This window comes from Salvia splendens, chromosome 22, assembly GCF_004379255.2.
Source record: "Salvia splendens isolate huo1 chromosome 22, SspV2, whole genome shotgun sequence".
Taxonomy (NCBI): Eukaryota; Viridiplantae; Streptophyta; class Magnoliopsida; order Lamiales; family Lamiaceae; genus Salvia; species Salvia splendens.
The window spans coordinates 23,303,841-23,326,608 of record NC_056053.1 but is presented as its reverse complement, the minus strand read 5'-3'; the positions used below and the strand labels follow the sequence as shown (position 1 = coordinate 23,326,608).

General features: G+C 40.5%; 4 protein-coding genes, 1 non-coding gene and 1 pseudogene across 6 annotated transcripts; 3 read left to right on the top strand and 3 right to left on the bottom strand.

The window, feature by feature from the left end:
• Window positions 1-2,237: 2,237 nt before the first annotated feature.
• Window positions 2,238-3,179, bottom strand: LOC121786949. Its single transcript, XM_042185540.1, has one exon. It carries the CDS (start codon window positions 3,177-3,179, stop codon window positions 2,238-2,240), a length of 942 nt encoding a protein of 313 aa, XP_042041474.1.
• A 2,197-nt stretch (window positions 3,180-5,376) lies between these two features.
• LOC121787203 lies at window positions 5,377-8,501 on the top strand. 2 transcript variants are annotated; one of them, XM_042185878.1, is made up of 5 exons: window positions 5,377-5,734; window positions 5,832-5,912; window positions 6,373-6,920; window positions 7,018-7,243; window positions 7,353-8,501. In XM_042185878.1, exons 3-5 carry the CDS (start codon window positions 6,393-6,395, stop codon window positions 7,901-7,903), a joined length of 1,305 nt encoding a protein of 434 aa, XP_042041812.1. In that variant the 5' UTR covers window positions 5,377-5,734; window positions 5,832-5,912; window positions 6,373-6,392; the 3' UTR covers window positions 7,904-8,501. The 2 variants fall into 2 exon arrangements, with proteins under 2 accessions (XP_042041812.1, XP_042041813.1); XM_042185879.1 differs by having other exon boundaries at window positions 5,832-6,920; window positions 7,353-7,798; window positions 7,941-8,501.
• Window positions 8,502-10,053: 1,552 nt separating this feature from the next.
• Window positions 10,054-12,237, bottom strand: LOC121787204. The gene is made up of 4 exons (XM_042185880.1): window positions 11,890-12,237; window positions 11,483-11,539; window positions 11,026-11,378; window positions 10,054-10,925 (listed from the first exon to the last, which is right to left on the bottom strand). Exons 2-4 carry the CDS (start codon window positions 11,535-11,537, stop codon window positions 10,299-10,301), a joined length of 1,035 nt encoding a protein of 344 aa, XP_042041814.1. The 5' UTR covers window positions 11,538-11,539; window positions 11,890-12,237; the 3' UTR covers window positions 10,054-10,298.
• A 555-nt stretch (window positions 12,238-12,792) lies between these two features.
• On the top strand, window positions 12,793-12,865 carry TRNAR-CCU. The gene has a single exon. It is a non-coding gene; the product is annotated as a tRNA-Arg (tRNA).
• Window positions 12,866-12,922: 57 nt separating this feature from the next.
• Window positions 12,923-16,552, bottom strand: LOC121787202 (probable glutamate carboxypeptidase AMP1). The gene is made up of 10 exons (XM_042185877.1): window positions 15,627-16,552; window positions 14,818-15,060; window positions 14,536-14,688; window positions 14,401-14,487; window positions 14,143-14,233; window positions 13,988-14,071; window positions 13,823-13,911; window positions 13,621-13,734; window positions 13,404-13,538; window positions 12,923-13,330 (listed from the first exon to the last, which is right to left on the bottom strand). Exons 1-10 carry the CDS (start codon window positions 16,512-16,514, stop codon window positions 13,163-13,165), a joined length of 2,052 nt encoding a protein of 683 aa, XP_042041811.1. The 5' UTR covers window positions 16,515-16,552; the 3' UTR covers window positions 12,923-13,162.
• Window positions 16,553-19,381: 2,829 nt separating this feature from the next.
• Window positions 19,382-21,891, top strand: LOC121786469 (annotated as a pseudogene).
• The last annotated feature ends 877 nt before the right edge of the window (window positions 21,892-22,768 follow it).

Genomic DNA, 22,768 nt, shown 5'->3' with positions numbered 1-22,768 from the left:
TCGCGGCGGTAATCCTTGAGGAGGACTGAAAACTGGGGCGTGTGCAAGCAATACCTCACGAACGGAGGGATGGAGATCAGAGGGGGGATCTGAAGGCTGCAACAGTTGCGGTGCTGACCGAGGAAGCACAACAATTTCATAGCAGGCCGATAGGGACTCCGCATCTGCTAATGAAAATAAATGATTCATCGAAATCTGACGCAGAGGAGATGTATCACCACGCAGCAAAACTGGGGAGTCGTGCCAAGTGAATTCCATGGTTAGAGAGGCATAGTCATGAGTCACTCTCCCGAGCAATTGGAGCCACTGAACTCCGAGCACAATATCTGGCCCATGAATGGGTAGTATAAATAAATCCACCAGAAACTCGTACCCTTGAATATGGAGGCGGACCTCGAGGCATTGGTTGGTGCAAGATAAAGAATCTCCATTTCCTACATAGACCCGAAATGGGGTAGTGGGCTGCACATGTAGTTGGAGTTTCTCCACAATATTAGGATGGACAAAATTGTGCGTACTTCCGCCATCAATAAGAACTTGCACTGGAGAGCCAATAACAGTGCCGGTGAGGTGGAGCGAACGTGGACTGGAAGAGGCCGAGAGACTTTGCAAGGTGGACACATCGGCGATTGGAATATCATCTGCGGAAGGGTCCAGCGGAGTAGAGGAGTCCAGGGACTCATCATCGTCACCAACAAACAAGAGCAACCGTGATTGACAACGATGATTTCGGTGCCATTTTTGATCGCACCAGTAGCACAATCCTTGAGCATCTTTAGCTAACTTTTCGGCAGTGGTGAGGCGCCGAATAGGGCGGTCAGATCGAGTGGAAGGCAGTGGCAGATTGGTGCTGGATGTAGGTGGTGGTGTTGAGGATAGTGAAGGAGTGGAGCTAGTTGGAGAAGACCATTGTCGGCGTTGGGGAGTAGTGGCTGCAGAAATGGTATCCACATATTGAGCAGAGAGCTCACGAGCCAAGGCAAAAGCCGCAGCTAGAGAAGTCGGCCGACGAAGAGTAAGGTCGCGGCGCAGGAGAGGTTTGAGGCCCGCAATAAATACCGAGACCAAAGCTGGCTCGGCAACACCGCTAATCTTGTTGAGCAACCGTTCGAACTCTGTTTGATAGGCGAGGACGGTGGAGGTTTGTTGCAGTTTGGAGAGAGCCCCAAAATAATCTTCAAAGTGGCCAGGGTCAAAGCGGAGGCGGACTTGAGCCACAAAATCATCCCAAGAAGAAAGGATGATGTTGTTACGAACCCATTGAAACCATTCAGATGCCGGGCCCTCGAGGAGTAGACCGACCAAGCGAAGGCGCTCAGTTGGGGCTGTTGCATAAAAGTCGAAATATTCTGATATACGGAAAAGCCAGCCAGTAGGGTCTTGGCCATCGAATTTAGGGGCTTCGAGGCGAAGCTGGGAGCCGCGGAAGGCTGTTGGTGTAGTGTTTTGAGGAAAGGTGGGATGAGCAGGCTGGAATGGATGGTGCATGATTTGAGGGAGTGTGACTGAGGTATGGGGGTGGTGAATTGAGCTAAAGTCAGGAAGGGTGGGACATATTTGTGTAGTGGAAAGGGAAGGAGTGTGTTGGTGTGGGGTAAAAGATGTCGGGGGAGGCCGAACATTTTGAGGTGATGAAGCATAGGAAAAGGGAGGTGGCTGAAGTGAGGAGTGATATAGAGCCATTAACTGATCGAGGCGTTGCGTGAATGTCGACGCGAGCGATTCAATTTGTGTGTTGGTGGAGAGTTGTAGGCGATCAAAGTGGTGTTGAATTGGAAGGGGAAGAGACGGGAATTGCTCCGAGTGAGGAGTGGGAGTGTTGGGTGTGTGGTTGGTATTTGCTGAGGTATTGACCACGGTGGATGTTGTAGGTGGGGGAGTTGATTTTGAATGCATTGTGACTCAATGAAAGCACCAAATTGTTACAGAATAGATCCTTTGGAGTAGGATCTTACTCCTTAACCAAAGCTCAAGAAGGATTTAACGAAAGGGAACACAAAAAAAAACTGAGATTAGTTGTTTTCTTCTCTGCCTTTCCTCAATGAGGAGTACATAATTTATAAGGAGCTACAACTAACCGCTACTATGGAAGGGAGACATGCTATCTAGCCACTACAAGGAAATGGGAAAATGCAATAACCAACTAAGAAATGGAAACGTGCTATACTATCCACTACTAGGAAATGGGAAAATGCAATACTATGAAAAACCAACTAATTAACCATCAGAGGACACGTTCAATCATGTGTGGCAGTTTCCAAACTCAACACGTAATCCTTCAAATATGTGGGCTGTTTTCCAGCACGGGCTTCACGACGATGGGCTTCTGCTATCGGGCCTCCGATTGGATTCCTAATTGCAGCTGCTTGTTCCGTTTCTTCAGCTGATAGATCTTGGGCCTGAATCAGTGGGCTCTCTGTAACACCCATGGTCCTGTACGGACACACCAGCGGCGCCGCCATGTAGTCCGTCAGCGTGTCCCCCTCGTACACCGCCTCCCCGTCGTACCTCACGAACTCCCCAACGTACCTCACCGCCACGATTATATCACCTCTGGAGGCGAGCGCGAGGTACAATTGAGACGAGTAGAGATCACTCGGGAAGGCCTCCTTCGCGAGGCGCAACGATCTCGGATAAGAAGCCCTAATTATCGTGCTCTTTGTAGGAGAATCATCGTTCAAGTTCCACGACTCGACTTGCAAAGCGGGGGCTAGGGCGAAGAGGGTGTTTGTTGCATGGCAGAATATGGCGTCGTAGTAGGTGTTGCTCTGGTTGGGGAGGGCATGCCACGTGGCATCGCGGTTGCGTGAGTAGGAGAGCTTGGTGGAAAGGAGGGGTGTTTGGATTGCGATGGCGGCGTAGGTGTGGGGGCGGAGGGAGGGGTCTTGGGAGAGGATGAGTTTGGTGATGTCGGGGTGGTTTTGGGGGAGGTGGATTAGGGTTTGGGAGAAGGGGTTGAAGAGGAAAGGGTTTTTTAGGGTTTGGTCCAAAAAAGTATGCCAACCTTTGGATGAACCAATGCATTGGAATTGTGTGTTTTTGAGGGTTGGTGGGAGTTTGCGGTTGTAGGGTTTGTTGTTTTTGAAGTTGTAGAAGGAGAGGTGTTGGATTTTTTTGGTGTTTTCGTCAGCAACGGGAAGCATGAGGAATGGCGACGAAGACGAAGAAGAAGAAGCCATTGATTTGAGAGAGTTGATTTGGACAGAGGGAATTTGATCGAAATTTGAATGAGAGATCTAGTTTGAAGGATATATATAAAGATGAAAAACTTTTAGTATTTCCTTTTGAAACAGAATTGAATTAGGAAAGAAATTGTGTTGCCTTTATATTATATCCCTTTTTAATTTTCGGGATAAGATATGGTAAGTTTCCCTCACTATAAAAGTGGTGATAAAATGCAAATTCTAAATATTATACAAACTCCAAATCATGATATGAACAATTATAAATTGTCAACAGATTGACAAAATAACAACAAAAAATGTCATTACAGTATAAACACAATATCAACCGTTGATACCGTGTTGACATTTTTTGTTACTATTATTTTGTCATCTGTTGACATTTTCTAAAGGTCCAGATTATAATTTGGAGTTTTTACAATATTTAGAGTTTGCAATTTTATTATATGCTGTTGATAATTAATTTATGTAACAATACTGTCCTGTCCGTACATAGACTTAACCAATAACTAACAACCGATTGTCAACAAATAATCACAAATTCTTATAACATTCTTACCAATTACAAATTAGAACTAATCAACCTGACATATTTCATTCAATGAACAAAATTGACCTAACAAATATATATACTACGATGGATTATGAATTGATGATGGAGTATTAATCATGTGGAAGAAGGGAGAGTGATCCAAAACGGCGGCGTATTGATCTTTTTCATCTCTAAATCAAAAACCTCTTCAAACCTCGAATCCTCCATGCAGAAAACCCCAAAATCATGGCCTCCAAAGCTATAATCCTCATCAATCCTCTCCCAATAATCATCCGTGAAATAAATCGCATTCTTCATCAATCCCGCCGCCGGCACCACCACCGCCGTCTCATTCCCGCCTAAAAACATCGCACAAGCCCCCAAACCCTCCACGTCAGCCCTAAACACCCGAAACCCCATGGTCCTGTACGGACACACCAGCGGCGCCGCCATGTAGTCCGTCAGCGTGTCCCCCTTGTACACCGCCTCCCCGTCGTACCTCACATAATCCCCTACATACCTCACCGCCGCGATCACCTCCCCCTACTCCGGGGAGAGGGCGAGGTACAACTGAGACGAGCAGAGATCACGCGGGAAGGCCTCCTTCGCGAGGCGCAATTATCTCGGGAAAGAAGCCCTAACTATCGTCGTCTTTGTAGGAGAATCATCGTTCAGGTTCCACGACTCGACTTGCAAACCGGGAGCTAGGGCGAAGAGGGTCTTTGTTGCATCGCAGTATACGGCGTCGTAGTAGGTTTTGCTCTGGGAGGGGAGGGCATGCCACGTGGCATTGCGGTTGCGGGAGAAGGAGAGCTTGGCGTTGAAGAGGAGGGTTTGGATGGCGACGGCGGGAGGGATCTTGGGAGAGGTTGAGTTTGGTGATTTGGTGGTGGTTTTGGGGGAGGTGGATTAGGGTTTGGGAAAAGGGGTTGAAGAGGAAAGGGGTTTTTAGGGTTTGGTCTAAGAAAGAAAGCCAGCCTTTGGATGAACCAATGCATTGGAATTGTGTGTTTTTGAGGTTTGGTGGGAGTTTGAGGTTGTAGAAGGAGAGGTGTTGGATTTCTTGGCTGTTTTCGTCGGCAATAGGAAGCATCAAGTATGGGGAAGATGAAGAAGCCATTGATATGAAAGCTTGATTGAGAGAGTTGATTCGGACAGGAAGAATTTGATCGAAAGTTTGAAGAAAATGTAAGCTTATATATAGAAGAAAAACTTCAATTTCCTTTTAGAAACATGATCGAATTAGGAAATAAATTTTATACTATATCCCTTTTAATCTTTCATATCTTAGGGAAAAGATATGGTAAGTTTCCTTCTTTGTTTTTTGTGATGATCTAATGTATTTTAACCTGTCTTCTTGTAAAAACTTGATAGGTCGTTTCCGTTTATTAATATAGTAGTTCTTTTAAACGCGGAAATTTACCCAAATTATATGTGAAGCTAGGTACATACAAAGTTTTTTATGTCTTAATAATGACAAAAATGTTTAAATGGTTTTTAATCATGTGTTTAAAGCTTAAGCAGATGTATCAAACATCTAATTACGATATTTTAAAAACATGTTACATGGAAAGTCGAATTTCATTATGGGATTTTCAGGTTTTCGTCACAATGTCACTTGAGTTGAATAAGATATTACCGACAAATAAAACTATAATGAGTCGTTTGGTTAGCATGACAAATCATGTTAAATGTTATTATCATGAGTTAACCTGCTGTTTGGTTGCTTTGTTTGATAACATGAGGCCCGATGTCGGCCCGTCAAAGCCCGAACTGTTCATCCAAATAACATGTGTTTCGTATCAGCATTTGAGGCACCGATTATAATCATGCCTCGACTCCCGTGCCCGATACAGCATCAACATTTCCATTTTGCCCTCTATACGTGATTTGAATTTTGGAAACACCTCCTCCAATAATTCATCCCCAAACCTTGTGTGAAACCACTGCAGACACACCCTACAATTGAAGCCAGAGATTGTTACAACACTTGAGGACTCCATACCCCCACGCACAAAAGGTAGGCCAAAATTGTTGTATTATTCCCCTCTATAACAATTTGGATCGGTGTTTGTATATGGTCACAAATGCCGTCTGAATTTTGCGTCCACATCCAGGGGGTCGGCGTTAGGGATCCGATTCGTCCACCGGAATCGGTCGACATAAACATCAGCAAGTTTTCGCCCAAATTTCAGACGGTTAGTTATTGATGCTCCAGTTCATAAACAATCGACTCTTTCCATTTGTGTTTTTATTTTTTACGTGCTTGATTTTCCAGATCTCCTTTTGTGCTTTATTTTTTATGTGCTTGATTTTCCAGATCTCCTCTTGTTCTTTATTTTTAGGTGTTGAGCTTTATTATTGCTAAGAATTTTTAATCTCTATTAGTAGTATATTGGTTTATAGAAATGGAAGACCAGTTTCTCTGCAGAGTAAATAGTTCTCGTTAGTATGCACACAGAGTTTGTATTGACAAGTTGTATCTGTTCATAACTTGAGTTTGCAGCCAAATTTGAGTACGTGTATGTGCATCACATGACTGTGTATTCGTTAGTAAAGTGAGTCTTTACTGAATCTAGAGTTCTCTAAAGGCAATTTTATGTTTTTGTGCCCAATATTCATGAATTTCATTCTGATTTTGTAACATTTCCTTGGTAGTTGTAATTGAATTGCTCGTGATGGCCCGTATTGTTCGTGTACCCCCTTCCGTTAACCTGATGGTGGAAGATATACTTTTTTTGTTGCGTATTCAACAAATCATCATTCTGTACTTATACTTGAAAAGAACAAGGCGTTTTACACGTCGTGTAAGAAATCACCAAGTTAGGTATTCACTAATTGAGCGAATCCCTCCACAAGTGAGGCATATGAACAGGCTCACTGCAGTTAGTGATGTCGACTGTTTTTCGAACCTCCGTATGGATAGGAATGCATTTGGACGATTGTGTATTCTTTTAAGAGACCGTGGTGGACTACGGAATGGTCGATTTGTGTTACTAGAGGAGCAAGTAGCAATTTTCCTAGGCATTTTAGCCCATCATAAGAAAAATAGACCTTCTGGATTTGAATTTCGTCGTTCGGGTGAAACCATTTCTCACTATGTGCATCTTGTACTTAAAGCGGTACTCAAGTTGCATACAATTTTATTGCCTCGGCCTGATCCGGTGACAAACAATTGTGTTGATCCACGATGGCAACACTTCAAGGTAATCTAACTTTAATTTGCACGATTTGCATTCAATTCTTGCAGTTTGTTGGTAGTAATATATTGTTTTCATAATGCTGGTACCGAATTGCAAATAGGGTTGTATTGGCGCTTTGGACGGCACTTACATAAATGTGCTCGTAAGGACCTTAGACAAGCCACGATATCGCACGCGAAAGGGCCAAATCGCGACCAATACTCTTGCTGCGTGTGACCGCAATATGAAGTTCTTATACTTTTTACCCGGGTGGGAGGGATCGGCGGGTGACTCTCGAGTGCTTAGGGATGCTGTCACTAGAGAAGGTGGATTGAGAGTAAACAAAGGTGTAAGAACAGGATACTGTGATTATTTAATCCTTGTAGTATTCATTTTTATCTTTTTCCCATTATTTACACTAGCTAAATACCCCATCGTATGTTGGCACTTTTATAGGAACTTATTATCTATGTGATAATGGATACGCAAACAGTGAAGGATTCCTTACTCCGTATAAAAACGTGCGCTATCATTTGAAGGAATGGGGAGTCGGGACCCAGCGTCCGCAAAATGCACGAGAATTGTTTAATCTAAGGCATACTAGAGCTCGTAACATAATTGAGAGGGCCTTTGCAGTGCTAAAGATGAGATGGGGTATCTTACGGAGTGCTACTTTCTATCCGATTAAGATCCAGATCCGGTTAATCATGGCATGCTTCCTGCTACACAATTTCGTACGGGGTGAGATGCACAATGATCCAATTGAGCAACACGTTGACGGAGATACACAACCTCTGGTCGATGAGGAGATTCATGGTGACCTAGAATTCGTAGATCAAGTAGAGCCAACTTCAGAATGGAACCAAATGCGGGATGACTTGGCTAACTCCATGTGGAGTAATGTGTGTTTTTATGTGACTTTTCCAAATTTAATTTGGTTAATTTTGCCTAGAATTGTCAGATTACATCTGTTATATAAGCAGTATCTTATTGTGAGGTTATTATAAATAATTACATATTTTCTCAATGTTTTTTGTTTTGTAGCGAGCCAATGTCGACGGTAACTGAAGAATTGGACATGATACCCGAGTGTCTTTGCGGCGGTGGCAGGATGAAGTTGTTATGTGCTGGGAAAGCGGCCACACACGCCGGTCGTTACTTTTATAAATGCCCAGCCGATGATAAACATTCCGGGTCTTTCTTGTGGTGCGATGACTACCATTCTCGGATAGGGGATGGCAAGCAACCGACATATGTAAAGAGTCAACTTTATCGGCCTAATAAACATATGAAGTACAGGGAGGAAGCGAAAAATAAAAACATCATCAAGCAGGGTAGTGATTGTGGGGTCTGTGGCCGCTGTCGCGTTGAAGCTCGGGTGAACCTCTTGTTGGCTGGCTTGGGTTTAGTTTTATTATTGGTTGGATTTGTGCTAGGGAAAATGGTGTAGTTTGTTTATGCAAAATGTGCAACAAAGACTCCAACTTATTATGTAGTTTTCTATTCATGAATTATGCTGTTGCTATGACATTTGGTGAATCACCTACATGCACTTATATTTTGAATTAAGTTGTTTGTAATTTGTATATTATGTCTTGGACGAAAAGTGACTTATTGACTAATATTTATGGGGTAGGTGTTGTAGCTTTTATGTTGTAGCTTCTTTTGCGGGATATGCAAACTCACTTCAATGAATCATCTCCAATCCTACAAATGGGGGATTTGATTTGATTCAACTACATCAATAGCCGTATAGAAATGAATGAGGGGTAGATCAGAGTGATGGAGTGTAAGAATTCTGCTCATAAATGAGGAAGAAGAAAGGATTCTATAAATATGAACCTCATTGGTGGAGCAACTACACAGTTATATATTTTCTCTCTTTCAACTTAGATAGCGTCAAATGGCAATGGACTCACCCCTCCAAAGCTCATTTCTTTACCGTGGAACATGGAAGCATGAAATTGACACCATCATTCTGTCCACCATGGCTCGCCTAAAAAAGGACTATGGCTGTGAGGGTTCGGTATTCCCCAGCCACTTTATTTTCGAGGCTCAGTCCGTGGTGGAGTATCATTTTGGGGTGACGTTTGAATGGTGGGAAATTGTGGATCGCCTTCACTTCTTGGAACAGCGCTATAGGACCTTCAAAGAGCTCCTAGGAATCGCAGGTACTTACTGGGATCAACCGAGCAACAAGATCATCGTCTCGGCGAACACGTGGGCAAGCCATCTCCCTGTAAGTTCTATGCGCTATTTGTAGAAAAGTTAACATTATGTGAATATTTTAAGATGATGTATGACCTTGTAATCGATGTAGAGAAACCATCTCTTCGGGGCATACCACAGTAGTGGTGACCCTGCATACAAAGAGTTACGGGAGCTGTTTGCGGTGAATGAAAGCATGCAAGGGATAGAGAGAACGTTGATCGTCCTGTCGGATTCTGTGGAGGCAGCGGGCCATTTGTGTGATGCACCAAAGAAGAATGCACAACCCGTAGAGCCGGGCGAGGTCAACAGTGGGAACCCATTTTCTCTTGCACGACGCAAGCTCATGTTCGATGACGGAGGACCACAAGACCTTGAGTCAACAAACAAGAATGTCACCGGCCGTGTTTTACCTCGAGAGACCCCATCTGGTATAGGATGCCACGGAAGCCCGATATCTAGTCGTGTGCGACTGTGTAGCTTTTTTGTCATTATCACTAATCTCGGCTGTGTTTTGAGTTTACTTGGTCGGCTGGTTAGGAATATTTTAGTAGAATGTCGTAGTAAGCATGGGATTGGTGTTAGGCTCGGTTATCACAGATCTTGATTAGCAAGATCAGCCGGAGCTGTTTCCTTTTGATGCAAATGGAACAATATTAATGGAAGTCCATGTGTTATCATATTTTGATCTATTAAAATCATCTATTTCTCTTTGCTGATGTAGTGCTCGACGCAGAGCTGTAACATCTAGATTCAGTCAATAATTTTATCAAGTCGTGATCATCAATGCATTGATGATTGAATATTTGTATAGTGATATAAATATGATAAAATCTATGAAAATGAGGTTTGTGAAAATGAATGGAAAATGAGGTTGGAGAGTCTACACGAAGAATTGAGGGACGCAGCAGCAATTGAGATATATATAACTTTGATATTGTATAAGTAATTAAGAATTAAGCACACAACATTTCACTTCATCCAATAGATAATATAACATAGTTCTTGACATGCCAAAAAAGGTCAGCTACAAAAAAGCTACGCCAAAAACCACCAACTGACGTTTAAATTACAGAAATGTCTTCATAGTAGATAATATATAAAAACTAGCTTAATTAGGTCCAAAAGAACATAGTTTTTGATTACCCAAATCAACCGGCAAATGTACGTTCCACCCATTGCATGAAGCGACTCCTAATTAAGACCTTCTTTCTCAATGATGCGCCTCACATATCCCGGCTTTGAGGCGTCAGGGAGGCCGGTGAAGATTTCCAGCCTCGAGTTCTCCTTACCGATGATGTCGCAGAGGTCGTAGCGCTGAGACTCTGTCAGCTCCGGGATGTTTCCCAAATGACGGAAGATCTCTTTCCTAGCTTGGCCCAAGTCGATCTCATAACCAATACGAGCGGTCAACTTATCCAAACGTGCATTCGTTTCAGCATGCAAGTTGCTAAGGAGGTTGAGCAAAGCAGAATCATCATCACAGCTCTTGCGTTTACGAGTCATTTTTTTTGGAGCAGGAGCAGGAGGCGCATTAGTGTTTGCAGCCACGTTCTGCCCACTTTGAGCGCTGTTGTCATCAACAACTTCATTTGTGTAGCCGGGTTGGACTTGATCAGACCCTAGAAAGTCTTCAAAGCTTGGGTAGTAATCAGCACTTTCCCCGATAGATGTAAATGCCTCATCCGTGGTATTGTTAGCCACTGCCTCGCCAATACCCTCAGCAGTCCCTCCAGTGGCCCTATCGTTCCCAAATATCATCTTCCAATCATCCCAGAGAGGCCAAGCTTTGTGGCGCATGGTGCGGGCATTGGGATCTTGCTGCAATGGAAAAATGAGTGTGCGGGCGCACAAGTGAAGACATGGCAGATCAACAAATTTTAAACCATGAAAGAGTGAAGAATATACAACTATCACATACCCTCACGATTTGATCCCATTGGTCATCCGAGCAATCAATTTTGAAATCATTGTGTACGTTGAAGCCAACCCCACTACGGTCGAGTATTTTGGACAGCGAGTAGTAGTTCCTTTTCCATGTAGTAATCTTGGATTGAATGTGTGGCGTTGCCTTCAAATCAGTAGTTGGGAACTCATTTTTCAACCATTCCTCTATCTTTTGTGCATATCCACCTCGGAAGCCATTGTCTGACTTCCATCCTGTGGCAACAAGTTCCTTCAAAGCGGAGATTAGTATCAGCTCTTCACGGTCAGACCAAGATCTGCGAGGGCGGTCGCACGGGCGGAAGCTTGAGCGGCGATACTGACTGCGGCCTATAACAGAGAATCAGCATAGAGGCAAATCAAATTTGGTTAATGTCGTTGCCTACTGGATGTGCATAAATTAGGTGAAAACTGAGTGCTCTTAACCCCCAAACCTTGGGTGCATTGGCTGCCACCGGCACTAGGTGCATTAGTCCGTGCCTCAGACATTGCTATGAACAATTAAAAACAGAGACAAGTGTTACATACAATTGCCGGTGTATACGGAGACAAGAAATAATGAAGAAGAGAGCTCCAGATATGACATGAAGATAGAATGAAAACAATAATTTAAACACCCAGGTAATAAAAGTTCAGACAAAGCTTCTCACAGTGAAATCGATTTAGCAGACAAGCAAAAGCGACATACACATCAGGTAATAAAAGTTCAGAGCTTCATGATTAAAACAGAATACAGGGGCCATCAAGAAAACTAATACTCAACATTATATCAAAAGAAGCTTAGATCTAGGAGCTCTCGGCACATCAACGGGTAACTGGGAACGAAGTATGTTAGTCTAACCTGGGAAGCTGAAATCTCGAAACCGTCGACGACCTTAAGCTGCCGCCGTCGTGTGGAAAGTTACTCTCAGGAGGAAATCAACCGCGAATGAGGACAACCCAAAGGGAGGCGATGTAATCCCAAAATAAGTGGAAAATCTTAGGGGCAAAAGGGTCAGCACAAGACCAATATCTACATGCTCAAAGTTAACCAAACAATGGGATGGGATTGTTATTCATGATTGAATAGGTGAACCAAACAACTGGATTATCAAGACTCAAGTGCAGATCATGATTATAAACCACATTTGGGCCCAAATATATTAACAACCCGTCATGATAACCAAACGGACCCTAAGCATAAAGTTAGTTTCAAACGATAAAATTGTTCCTTCCATTATCAAATTCAATCATTTTGTTTTTGTTAGATAATAATGTCTTGGTGCCCAAGAATTAACTTAGAGCACAAGTTTTGTACACCTGTATAATGGATGTCTGGTATTGAATAAAATCATCAAGCAATCACCAAGTCTCTTCACTCTCTTTTCCTCTCTTATTTTTTATACTATGCCTGATACACCATACAAGAGTTTTGGTTAAACAAATTTGATTGTTTTAATATCAATATGTGTGATGGCACCTGCAATCCGTTTACAATATCGTATATTGTGCTTTAGTACCCCCAATCAAATTTCTCATTTTAACATTTTATTCTTTTTTAGCATTATTTAATGAGAATAATCCATAGATATAAACAATTTAGAGTTCGGAAATACATAAAACTCTTTGATGAGAATATATTATATGTGTGAAGTGCGCTAGTGAGGATATATATTTAATAGCAAGAGGGTAAAAATTAGCAGTAGTACAGAATAGAGATGAGTTTCAATAATAGTATTATAATTTAGCGACATATTTTTAAGCAGCGCCTGTAGCTCAGTGGATAGAGCGTCTGTTTCCTAAGCAGAAAGTCGTAGGGTCGACCCCTACCTGGCGCGATTCATTTATTTTTTACTGCAATTTTATTCTTTCCTCCCTTATTTTTACGGTGGTAGTAAAACTAAAAATTGACTTTTAAGGGAGCAAAAAAACACACTATATTTACACACTTGATAGGCAGCAACAGATGATGCAGGATGCAACAATACAGCATAATTACTTCCTCTATATTGCAGCAAGATCTGCCCCTCCGTTGCCAACTGCGCTACGCCCCTGCGGGCATACTTCCTCTGTAAAATCACAAGAGCAAAGGAGATAGATAGATAGATATACTGTTCCATTTCATATCACCATTTTTATGTGAGTCCACCTCTCAAAGCAGAGGCTGCTCTCTCGATGGCCCTTGACACCCTCCATATCTCGTGCCTAATCTTCGCCTGCTCGTCTCCCCCCTTCCGTTTTCCATCTGTTACCCCGGGAAAGAACTCATTTTCCCTCTCCGAATCCCCACGAGGCCCATAAATCTGCAACATCCACTCATCTCATCATACTACTACTTCTTAACAACTCGCATTGCCACTCAAAGAATGTACTTACCAGGTGCTTGAACCATTCCCTTCCCAGGAGCCCCTCCGGGTCTAGGAAGCCTCGTTCGGTGAGCATGAGACGATCATTCAACATGCGCCTCCTCAGTAGCGTCTGCCCATTCGTGCTTTCGTCCGCCCTCACTTTCTGAAATACACAACAGAGGATGCAATTGGAAACACAATTTCTTCAACGCAACTTTTTCCCTTAAGATGGCGGATTTTCGTACCTTGATTTCGCCATCTGCTTCGTACGCGGCCGTTGTGAAGTCTTCGACAGCTGCAGTGAGAGGATCCAGAGAGATGGATTCTCCCACCAAAGCGTTGAGGGCATTTTTATACTCCTGTGGGGAAGATAAATTAGCAAAATAGTCGAGTATGCCACTGGATATGAGGCCTAATGACATGTAAATAAAATGAAATTTTTTCTACCTGCAATTCAGCAGCATAAGAAAGGTAGTTGAAAGGCAGGATCGGATCATCAGCCAGTCGAAGAGCGACGAGCCCCCATATTCCGGTCACTGGAGACAACAAAAAGCATTACAAGACGATGAGCAAGGCGAACTGCTCGGAAAGAAACAGGAGTTTCAAGCAGACCTGTCACGTGGCGATGAAACAAGGGATCTCCGAAATTCACCATCCAATCGTACGAGTCGAATGCTGTGTGATAAACCGGAAAGTCTGCACAAAATGCAAAGATTGATTGATGCATATCAATTTGAAATGAGGAAATGCACAAGATGTATAGTCACCTATTCCAAAATACAGATCAATAGAAGCAATTCCAGCGTGCTGCAAAAACGGAGCGAAATCTGAATCGACTCTGCTCAGTCTCTGAATCTTCTGCTAACAAACCAACATCATAATCGGGGACAAGTGTGACAACACAAAGTCGAGAAGTGGCTATCCACGCCCCGACTTCTAGTGTTAAGAGAAAATGCAACGAAACTTAAAGATTGATGCAATGCGAGTCATGAATTATGAAAAATGATTAAAAAAAACATACTCACATTAACACCTCCGTTGGCAGCTGCCCATTGTTCGTATACATACGCGTTCTCTGAATCCGGATCTTTAACCTGTTTCAGGCATAACAACTTTGATCATGTAATCCTTCAAATAATCGAGCCTGTCCTGAAATGTACCTGTTTCGTGATCTCAACGAGAAGATCATCAAGCTGAGGAGTAGCACTAACGAACAAACCAGGCCCTTGCACCGCGCAGTCCACGTTGAAATAGGCCACCGCTTTCGACCCGAGATTCAGAAGGTTTTGCTCTACCCACTCAGTAGATCCAATCTGAAAACAAACATAAAATTAGGCAAACTAGGCTTTGTTCAGTCACTCAAATAAAAAACAAAACGACACGAGGCAGGTGAGGATAAGGCAATTGTCCACATTAAGAGCAGGCGAAAGTACATTACCTACCATCCCAAATTCTTCGGCATCCCAGCTGCAAAGAACGATGGTTCGTCTAGGACGCCAGCCTGATCGCATGAGAAGAGCGAAACGACGAGCAATGTCAAGGAGGGCAGCAGTGCCACTGTTAGGGTCAACAGCACCGTAAGTCCATGCATCTCGATGGTTGCCTAGGAGCACGTATCGATCAGCTTCCTCCGAGCCCTTTATCACCGCAAATACGTTGTGGATGGTCGACATCACTTGCTCACCCTGCAAACACAGATGAAAATGCACTTCAACTTTTCGGATCAAAAGAATTATCCTCCCTTTCAAATCAATACAATACATATTGTTATGCTAATTATAAATATGCTGTAGATAATTTAATACATCTAACAATGCATGATATTGATACATTGTATTGACGTACAGCATATCTTGGTCAAATATTTCTTAAGTCAGCAAATCCAAAAGAAAACAAAATTCAAATAATCCAAAATGAATAAAAACAAGTTAGCTCAAGCAAGAATCTATTTCTCAACATGATTGCCGAAACCTCCCTTACCAAAAGCCAAAGGACAAGAAACAAATCTGATAACCTCTACGTCTAATATATTGCTGATGTTGATTAAGTAAACGGTGCCGTTCCACTTTTCTTTTATAACATCGTTTCACTCGTTACCGGAGATATCCACAATTGATTTTTCAAAATTGGATACAATTACACCAAAAACTTCAATAATTGCAAACAAATCTAAATATCCTTTCACTTTTTTTTTCAGATTTTGAACACAAAAATCAATCAACATTAAAAAAAAGGATTGAAATGAATTAACCTGGTAAGTAAAATTGAGCATGGTCGGGCCGGGCCCCACACCCCAAAATCTCCTATCTCCACTCTGAAAACTCTCCCTCCAGTCATGGGGCATCCTCTCCGTGTCCAGCGTGGCCAAGATCCCCTCCGCCGCCGCCTCCGACACGGGCATCGAGGGAATAGCGGGGAACCTCCCCGCCACCCTGGGATCATCCACCCGAAGCCTCTCCCCGCCGGCCCAGCCGGGGCTGAGCGGGTCCCCCACCCCCCTCATCACAGTTCCCCTCTCCACCCCCTCCCTAAACCCCCCCTCCGTGTACATCAGCACCGCCGCCACCCCCCGCGCCGCGGCATTCGCAACCGCCTCGTGCCGCGACATCCCGCCACCGCGCCGCACCAGCCCCACGCACCCCGTCACTTCCACGCCCCGCGCCGCCAGGGCCGCGTAGTCCCGCTCCCTCCCGTAGTTCAGGAACACGGCGGCGCCGTAGGCCGCGCCGGAGGGGGAGTAGGCGTGGTACGGCGGGACGACGCCGGGGGCGGCGGCGGCGTCGTCCAGGGTGACGGCGGCGGAGGAGGCGTTGGGGAAGTGGGCGGAGAGGGAGGAGAGGGAGGGGAAGGAGAGGAGGGCGGAGAAGTTGGTGATTTGGGTGGGGAGGCCGAGGGAGAGGAAGTGGGAGTGGACGAGGAGGGCGGAGGGGAGGGAGAGGGGGGTGCCGGCTAGGTGGGGGCGGAGGGTCAGGCGGCGGAGGTAGGCGGAGAGGGTGGAGTTGGAGGCGGAGGAGAGGAATGCGGCGGAGGGGGAGGGGAGGGGGAGGCGGGGGCGGTGGAGGAGGGTGTGGAGGGAGAGGAGGGAGAGGGAGAGGAGGAGGAGGAGAGTGCATGTGGGGTGTTTGCCGGAAAATCCCATTTTTGGAGAGCAGTTTGCTACTTCGTACACTACAATAATCTATAGTTTGGATTGAAAGTAATTATAGAAAGCAGACAAGTTTCATATTAAATCCACGTCTCACCATTTGACTTACCAATATGACATTCATCATTATTCACATGGCTTATGTCAGATATTAATGTGAAATTGAAAATTACTGTAAAAAAAGAATTAGAAAATATGAATAAAAAATAATGATTAAGAATAGCTTTCTATTTTTATTATAAGACTAATGGATCAATGTTACATAAGAGAGGTGTAATCAATTGTAAATTAATAGGAATATTTTTTTATAAACTACAAACTAAAAATTGGATCATGATTAGATTTTAGTTTATACTTAGTATTGTCTATATAAAAGGTGAGTTTTTTACTATCATTTTAAATATTTATAAAATTTGGATTTTGAATGTAATTTTTCATTTAATTTGTTTATCAATAAAAGTTGAATCCAGTCATGAAATTGTAACTGCCATATTACTCATAACTGTATTAATATAATTGTATTAATGATAATTCAATTTAAATTTTTACTTTTGCAAGCTTTAGCTTCCTCATATGTTTAAATTCATTACCATAATAATATTGAAATCACAATATTTATGTTGATGGTTGCATAAATATTTAAATATGGAAAGAATCGTTTCAATTTCTTTGACAATGGAAAATGGGCTCCATATAATTTATTTCCTTTTAAGATTCATTTAAAATTTTGACAATTTAACCTAATTTTTTTAATAATAATAATATACATTGTCTAAGAAAAGTGTAATCTATACATATATATAAAGGGGGAATTTTGAAAGAAATTTCATTTTAGCGTATATGAAATATGTAGTGTAATATTTACTTCCGAATTATACTGTAGAGTGACGGTTTGTTATTGTATTTGAAATCCTTAATGACAATTTGATACTAAGAATTAAACGTAATTGAAATCACTAATAACAATGAACGATTAAATTAGATATTAAAATATAATTTCGTTGCTAATATACTTCATACTCCCTCCGTCCCTGAAAGTTTGTCCAATTTTTCCATTTCCGTCCATTCCACAAAGTTTGTCCCATTTTACTTTTTACCATTTTTAGTAGCGGACCTCATATTTCACTAACTCATTCATACTCATATTTTATTATAAAATTAATATATAAAAATATGACTCACATTCTATTAATTTTTTGAACTCACTTTTCATTAATTTTTTTGAAATTTGTGCCGGATCAAAGTGAAACAATATTTGGGGAAGGAGTATAATATAATTCAAGTAGTCAAATCAATAGAAATACAACAAGTATGTCCAATTCTTAGTACCACTTCAAATATCATACAACTTCAAATATCAAACCACCAATATCTCAATAAAAGGATAAAAACTTTTAAAGATGATTGCTTATCCAACCAAAAAAAGATAAATCCAGGAATTAAAATACTCCCTCCGTCCCGTGCTACTCGCACGTTTGCTTTTCGGCTCGTCACAAAGTCCTTACACTATTTATAATTTAAGTTAGAATTAATGCATTTAATTAATATGTTAGTTTAAGTTAAGAGCTCTTTTATTAAGTGATGTCTCATTACACCTAAAATTCTTTTTTAATTACACAAAAAAATCAATCCCAAATTTACGGCCTAAAATGAAAAGTGCGAGTAGTATGGGACGGAGGGAGTATTAAAAAAGCTCTCCATCCACTTTCAGTTATAGTAAAAAATTAGATGGCAAAGTGTATGATCAATAATTCATGAAATTAAAAATACAATTTCTTTCATTCACTTTATACGAACAATGAGGTAAGACATGTTTGTAACAACAAGCTTGAAAGAGAAATAAGCCCTTTTCATGATTTGTTTTCACTTTTTTCTTTGCAAGTGTTACCATATTTATTGAAGCGAATACGAATCTGTCCTTCTTCTTTTGGTCCCATTATTTTCTCAAGTTTGTATATGTTATACAAATAAGATTTGATGCAAAGTTGAGTTGGAAAAGCATTATGGAAAGGTGTCGAAAGCTTTCTTTATAATTTAGTGATGAAATTTGTGGACAGAAAATGATGCAACACATAAAACATATCCATTTGGCTGCCCATCAATAATTTATAATTTAGTGCATGTCTTTAAATTGTAGGGACGTGGTCTTATGTTATACTCACTCAGAAAAGGATACTCCTCCTAGCTAGTAAAAGAAAACAATCAATTAGATTGTAGGAGTACATTTTATATCCAAAGATCTCACAAATATTTTTGTTGGTACTATATTGTTATTATTTAATAATAATAATAATATGTGAGAGCTACAAAGAAAAAAATTAATGAAGTATGTTAATGGGAAATATGAGTAGTTCATTAGAGAGAAAGAAATTACTAAAAATAAAAATAAACTATTTTTACAGAACAGACTAAAATAGAAAGATTCTCTATTTTTATAAGAGATATAACTATAAAATTTTATAAAATTCTTATATGTTCAAAAGATTTGAGATTTAAATAATATAGTAAATAAAGTTATAATTTTTTATTTATTTTATCGGTATAGAAAAAGAAAAAATATTTATTCTAACAAACAATATCTTTTGAGCATCATTGTTTATACAATTATGAGACAATTGAGATTGAACATTATGGAATTGATCAGACTAAATTTCTTATTTAAATGACCATTATGTAAATATAATATGACACGTGTCATACCTCATGCATGAGAATTGGCTGATTAATTCTCAAAATAATAGAAAATAAAAATTAAACATGACCACGTGCAATGCATGCAGTGGTAACAGAAAACGCGGACGTATAAATCTGCCTCCTCTTCTTCTTCTTCTTCTTCTTCTTCTTCAATTCTCTTTCAAAAACTCCATTTAATTTAATAAAGACTCCTAATTTCGATTTAGGGGCGTCAGAGATTTCAATTTTCATCGCCAAAGCTTGAAATCAATCAAGGCAATTTGATGCGGCAGTGTCAAATCCGCAGGGATGAAGTTTGGGGAGAGGTTTTCGGCGTATCTGGAGACGAATCAGGAGAGATTCGTCGAGAATTGCCGCCATGTCGAGTACAAGCGCCTCAAAAAAGTGCTCAAAAGCTGCAGAAGATGTAGGCCAATCAACGATTCCCCTTCTGTTGATGGAGACGAAGCTGCATTCTCTCAGTTTTGCCAATTTGAATCGTGTCAATGTAAGTAATTGCTGCCCTCTCCTTTTAATTACTGGTTGAATTATGATGTTTGGATTTGATTGATTATGTTTTGTGGTTTCCCTTGGAAATTGAAAAGACATTGTGTATAGTGTTGTGAAAGGGGATTTGTTCTGTATAGCTGATGCAATGATTACTCTGAATGTGTGTTTTATGCTTAATGTTTGATGCTAACACTATACAATATACGTTTGTAAAGCCAAACTTCAACACATTTTATCTGTGCCTTGTAGAATTATCTTATTTGAGACTAAAAACGCAGTTTTATGGAATTATTTAGGTGTTGTATGTAGTCTATAGTTTACATAGTATATATACCTTTTTATCCTTTTATATATCTGATATAGATGATGAAGAGGAAGATATTAGATATAGTTTAAATGGATGTGCAAATTGGGAGCAGTGAGCTAATGATGGCTGTATATATATTGAAGGACATGATAAACCCACAGGAAATTCGTATAGCTGATGTAGTGATTACTCTGTATGTTTTCTAAGCCAAACTTCAACACATATTGTATCTATACCTTGTAGAAATATCTTCGTTGCGACTAAAAATGCAGCTTTATAAAATTATATAGGTGCTCTATTGTGCATGTAGTGTGTAGTTTACATGTATATATACCTCTCATAAATCTGATATACACGTGGAAGATATAGACTCAATAATTTATCTGGATGTGCAAGGCTATAATGTTGTCTTTTGCTCTTACAACTTACAAGGTTATAATGTTGTCTTTTGCATAATGTAGCGTGTGATCAGAAATTCTTCTCCGAGCTGATGAAGGAGGCTACTGATATAGCCGGATGCTTTAGTTCAAGAGTGAGGCAGCTTCTCCAGTTTCATATCCACGGTGGAGCACAGCGATATTTTACATTCTTGCGCTATTGTTTTTGCCAGCCCCCAGCACAAGACAGCACAAGAATGCCTGATGTTAACTGAATATGTTATGATGAATGCTGTGGCCATGCGGAAAATTCTCAAGAAGTATGATAAAGTAAGTAGTGGCAGGTTTTTCTGTTACTTCTGATAATCGCCGGATTTCTAACCTTACCTCTGTTCATTCCTCACTACCTCAATGAATTGATGCAGATACATAGTTCTGCAAATGGAAGCAGATTCAAGTCTAAAATGAGCTCAGAACATATGGAAATTCTGCAGTCACCTTGGTTACTAGAATTAGGGGCGTTCTGTAAGAACTTCAATGAACCTAGAGGTGAAACTGGTGGACCCCATAATCCATTCTCTTTCGACTTAACTTCTTCAGAGCCCACGCTGACTTTGATCCTCCCGGACAATGTCAAACTAGAATACAATCTAACTTGTGCAGTCTGCTTGGTAAGGTTATTTTCTTGATTAAATTCCTAAGGAACTGCAGATATGCTTCCTTTGATCTCTTTTATTGCAACTAAGTAAACATGTTTTCATTTTGCAATCATCAGGAACTAGTTTTCCATCCATATGCCTTGGGTTGTGGGCATCTCTTTTGCAAATCATGTGCTTGCTCTGCAGCTTCGGTTATGATTTTTCAAAGCTGCGGATTTGGAATCAAAATGCCCTGTTTGCAGATCGGTACTATTGCCTGCTCATTTATAGCCTATACTATCTCTTAGCTCTATGCTTCTAATAAATTTGATCATGTGATATTTGATTACATTGCAGGTGGGTGTGTACACGAAGGCAGTCCACATGACGGAACTGGATGCGGTTCTTAAGAAAGAGTGAGTGGAGAAGTTTGTTTGTTGTGTTTGGTGCATACAGATTTTGAATGGTTTTAAGTTGGCAGGTGCAAGGACTACTGGAAGGAGCGGCTGGTTGCTGAACGGGCCGACATAGTAAAGCAATCCAAGGTTTATTGGGAGACGCAAACTAAGTACATGATCGGATATTGACACCACCCTCGCTAATGTTTCTTGCTGGCTCCTCCATGCCAGCGCCAATATAGCCCGATTCCATATCTGTCACTGAAGCGGTGATCGGTCTCTAACTGCCGATGTTATTTGATCATCTTTTGCAGACACCTCTCTTACTAACTTGTTTTTGTTGAAATTATAGGTTTATGATGTTTTGCTACAAGTTTTCAGTGGTAAGATGTTCTTTGTTGGAGTCTATTATGATCAATTTTTGTTGTGTTAGTTCCTAAAAGTTTTACATGGAATTGGATTCTCAAACTGTCTTGTATACCAATTAGGTTCGATTTAAGTTTGTTAATTGTTACAGTGAACATAATAATAACATATGATGCCTCAGTTAAGTGTATAGAAATAAAAAGGCCAAAAATAAATCAAATGAAAATATTGAGTGATAAATTCCAATAAATAAATCTGCAAATCTTGGTATATAAATTTTAGATTATTTTGTGTTCTTTTTCATCTATAAATTTTTATGCATGATGCACATAGATTTTAGATTTTAATTTTCAATTGGATTTGCCATTTTTATTGATATGTCACGCAACGCAACGCAACGCATTCTATTACTACATAACAAATACTCTGAGGTCAACGAAACTTAAGTGATTTCGTTAAATAATCATTATAATATTCTGAACTTAATAATCGTATATTTGAACTTACAGTATCGACCAAGATATAAGATTTTTTCTGAATTTACGTATAAATTTTTTTGGTTCAATAATATTAGGATGAGATATTGTACTGTTTGTATTTTAGCTAAAATAAAAAGATTTTTTGTATGTAGCTAAAAACGATTGTTTGTAGTTTAGCGAAAAAAAGAAGAAGAAATAAGAGCGCACACACACACATCAATATTAAATGGAGTATAAATTTATGAAAAACTCCCTCTATGCCGCGTAAATATGAACTATTTTTATTTAATATGTTCTACAAAAATAATTAATTTTTTGCATTTTTGTAAATATGAACTATTTTTATTTAGTATATATGTTCTACAAAATTAATTAATTTTTTGCATTTTTGAAATATTTATGTGTAATACATTACCCTTATATAGATCCTATTATCTATTAACACTATTTTCATTACATTTTCACTTCATTTTTCATATTTTATCTATTTTTCACTATGG

Coding starts and splice junctions, on each gene's coding strand:
- LOC121787204 (XM_042185880.1), bottom strand. CDS start 11,537: ATGTCTGAGGCACGGACTAATGCACCTAGTGCCGGTGGCAGCCAATGC. Junction 11,379..11,482: donor TGGCAGCCAATGCACCCAAG/GTTTGGGGGTTA, acceptor TCTCTGTTATAG/GCCGCAGTCAGTATCGCCGC. Junction 10,926..11,025: donor AATGGGATCAAATCGTGAGG/GTATGTGATAGT, acceptor TTTCCATTGCAG/CAAGATCCCAATGCCCGCAC.
- LOC121787202 (XM_042185877.1), bottom strand. CDS start 16,514: ATGGGATTTTCCGGCAAACACCCCACATGCACTCTCCTCCTCCTCCTC. Junction 15,061..15,626: donor TGCTCAATTTTACTTACCAG/GTTAATTCATTT, acceptor CTGTGTTTGCAG/GGTGAGCAAGTGATGTCGAC. Junction 13,735..13,822: donor CTTATGCTGCTGAATTGCAG/GTAGAAAAAATT, acceptor TCTTCCCCACAG/GAGTATAAAAATGCCCTCAA.
- LOC121786949 (XM_042185540.1), bottom strand. CDS start 3,179: ATGGCTTCTTCTTCTTCGTCTTCGTCGCCATTCCTCATGCTTCCCGTT.
- LOC121787203 (XM_042185878.1), top strand. CDS start 6,393: ATGGCCCGTATTGTTCGTGTACCCCCTTCCGTTAACCTGATGGTGGAA. Junction 6,921..7,017: donor CACGATGGCAACACTTCAAG/GTAATCTAACTT, acceptor AATTGCAAATAG/GGTTGTATTGGCGCTTTGGA. Junction 7,244..7,352: donor TGGATTGAGAGTAAACAAAG/GTGTAAGAACAG, acceptor GCACTTTTATAG/GAACTTATTATCTATGTGAT.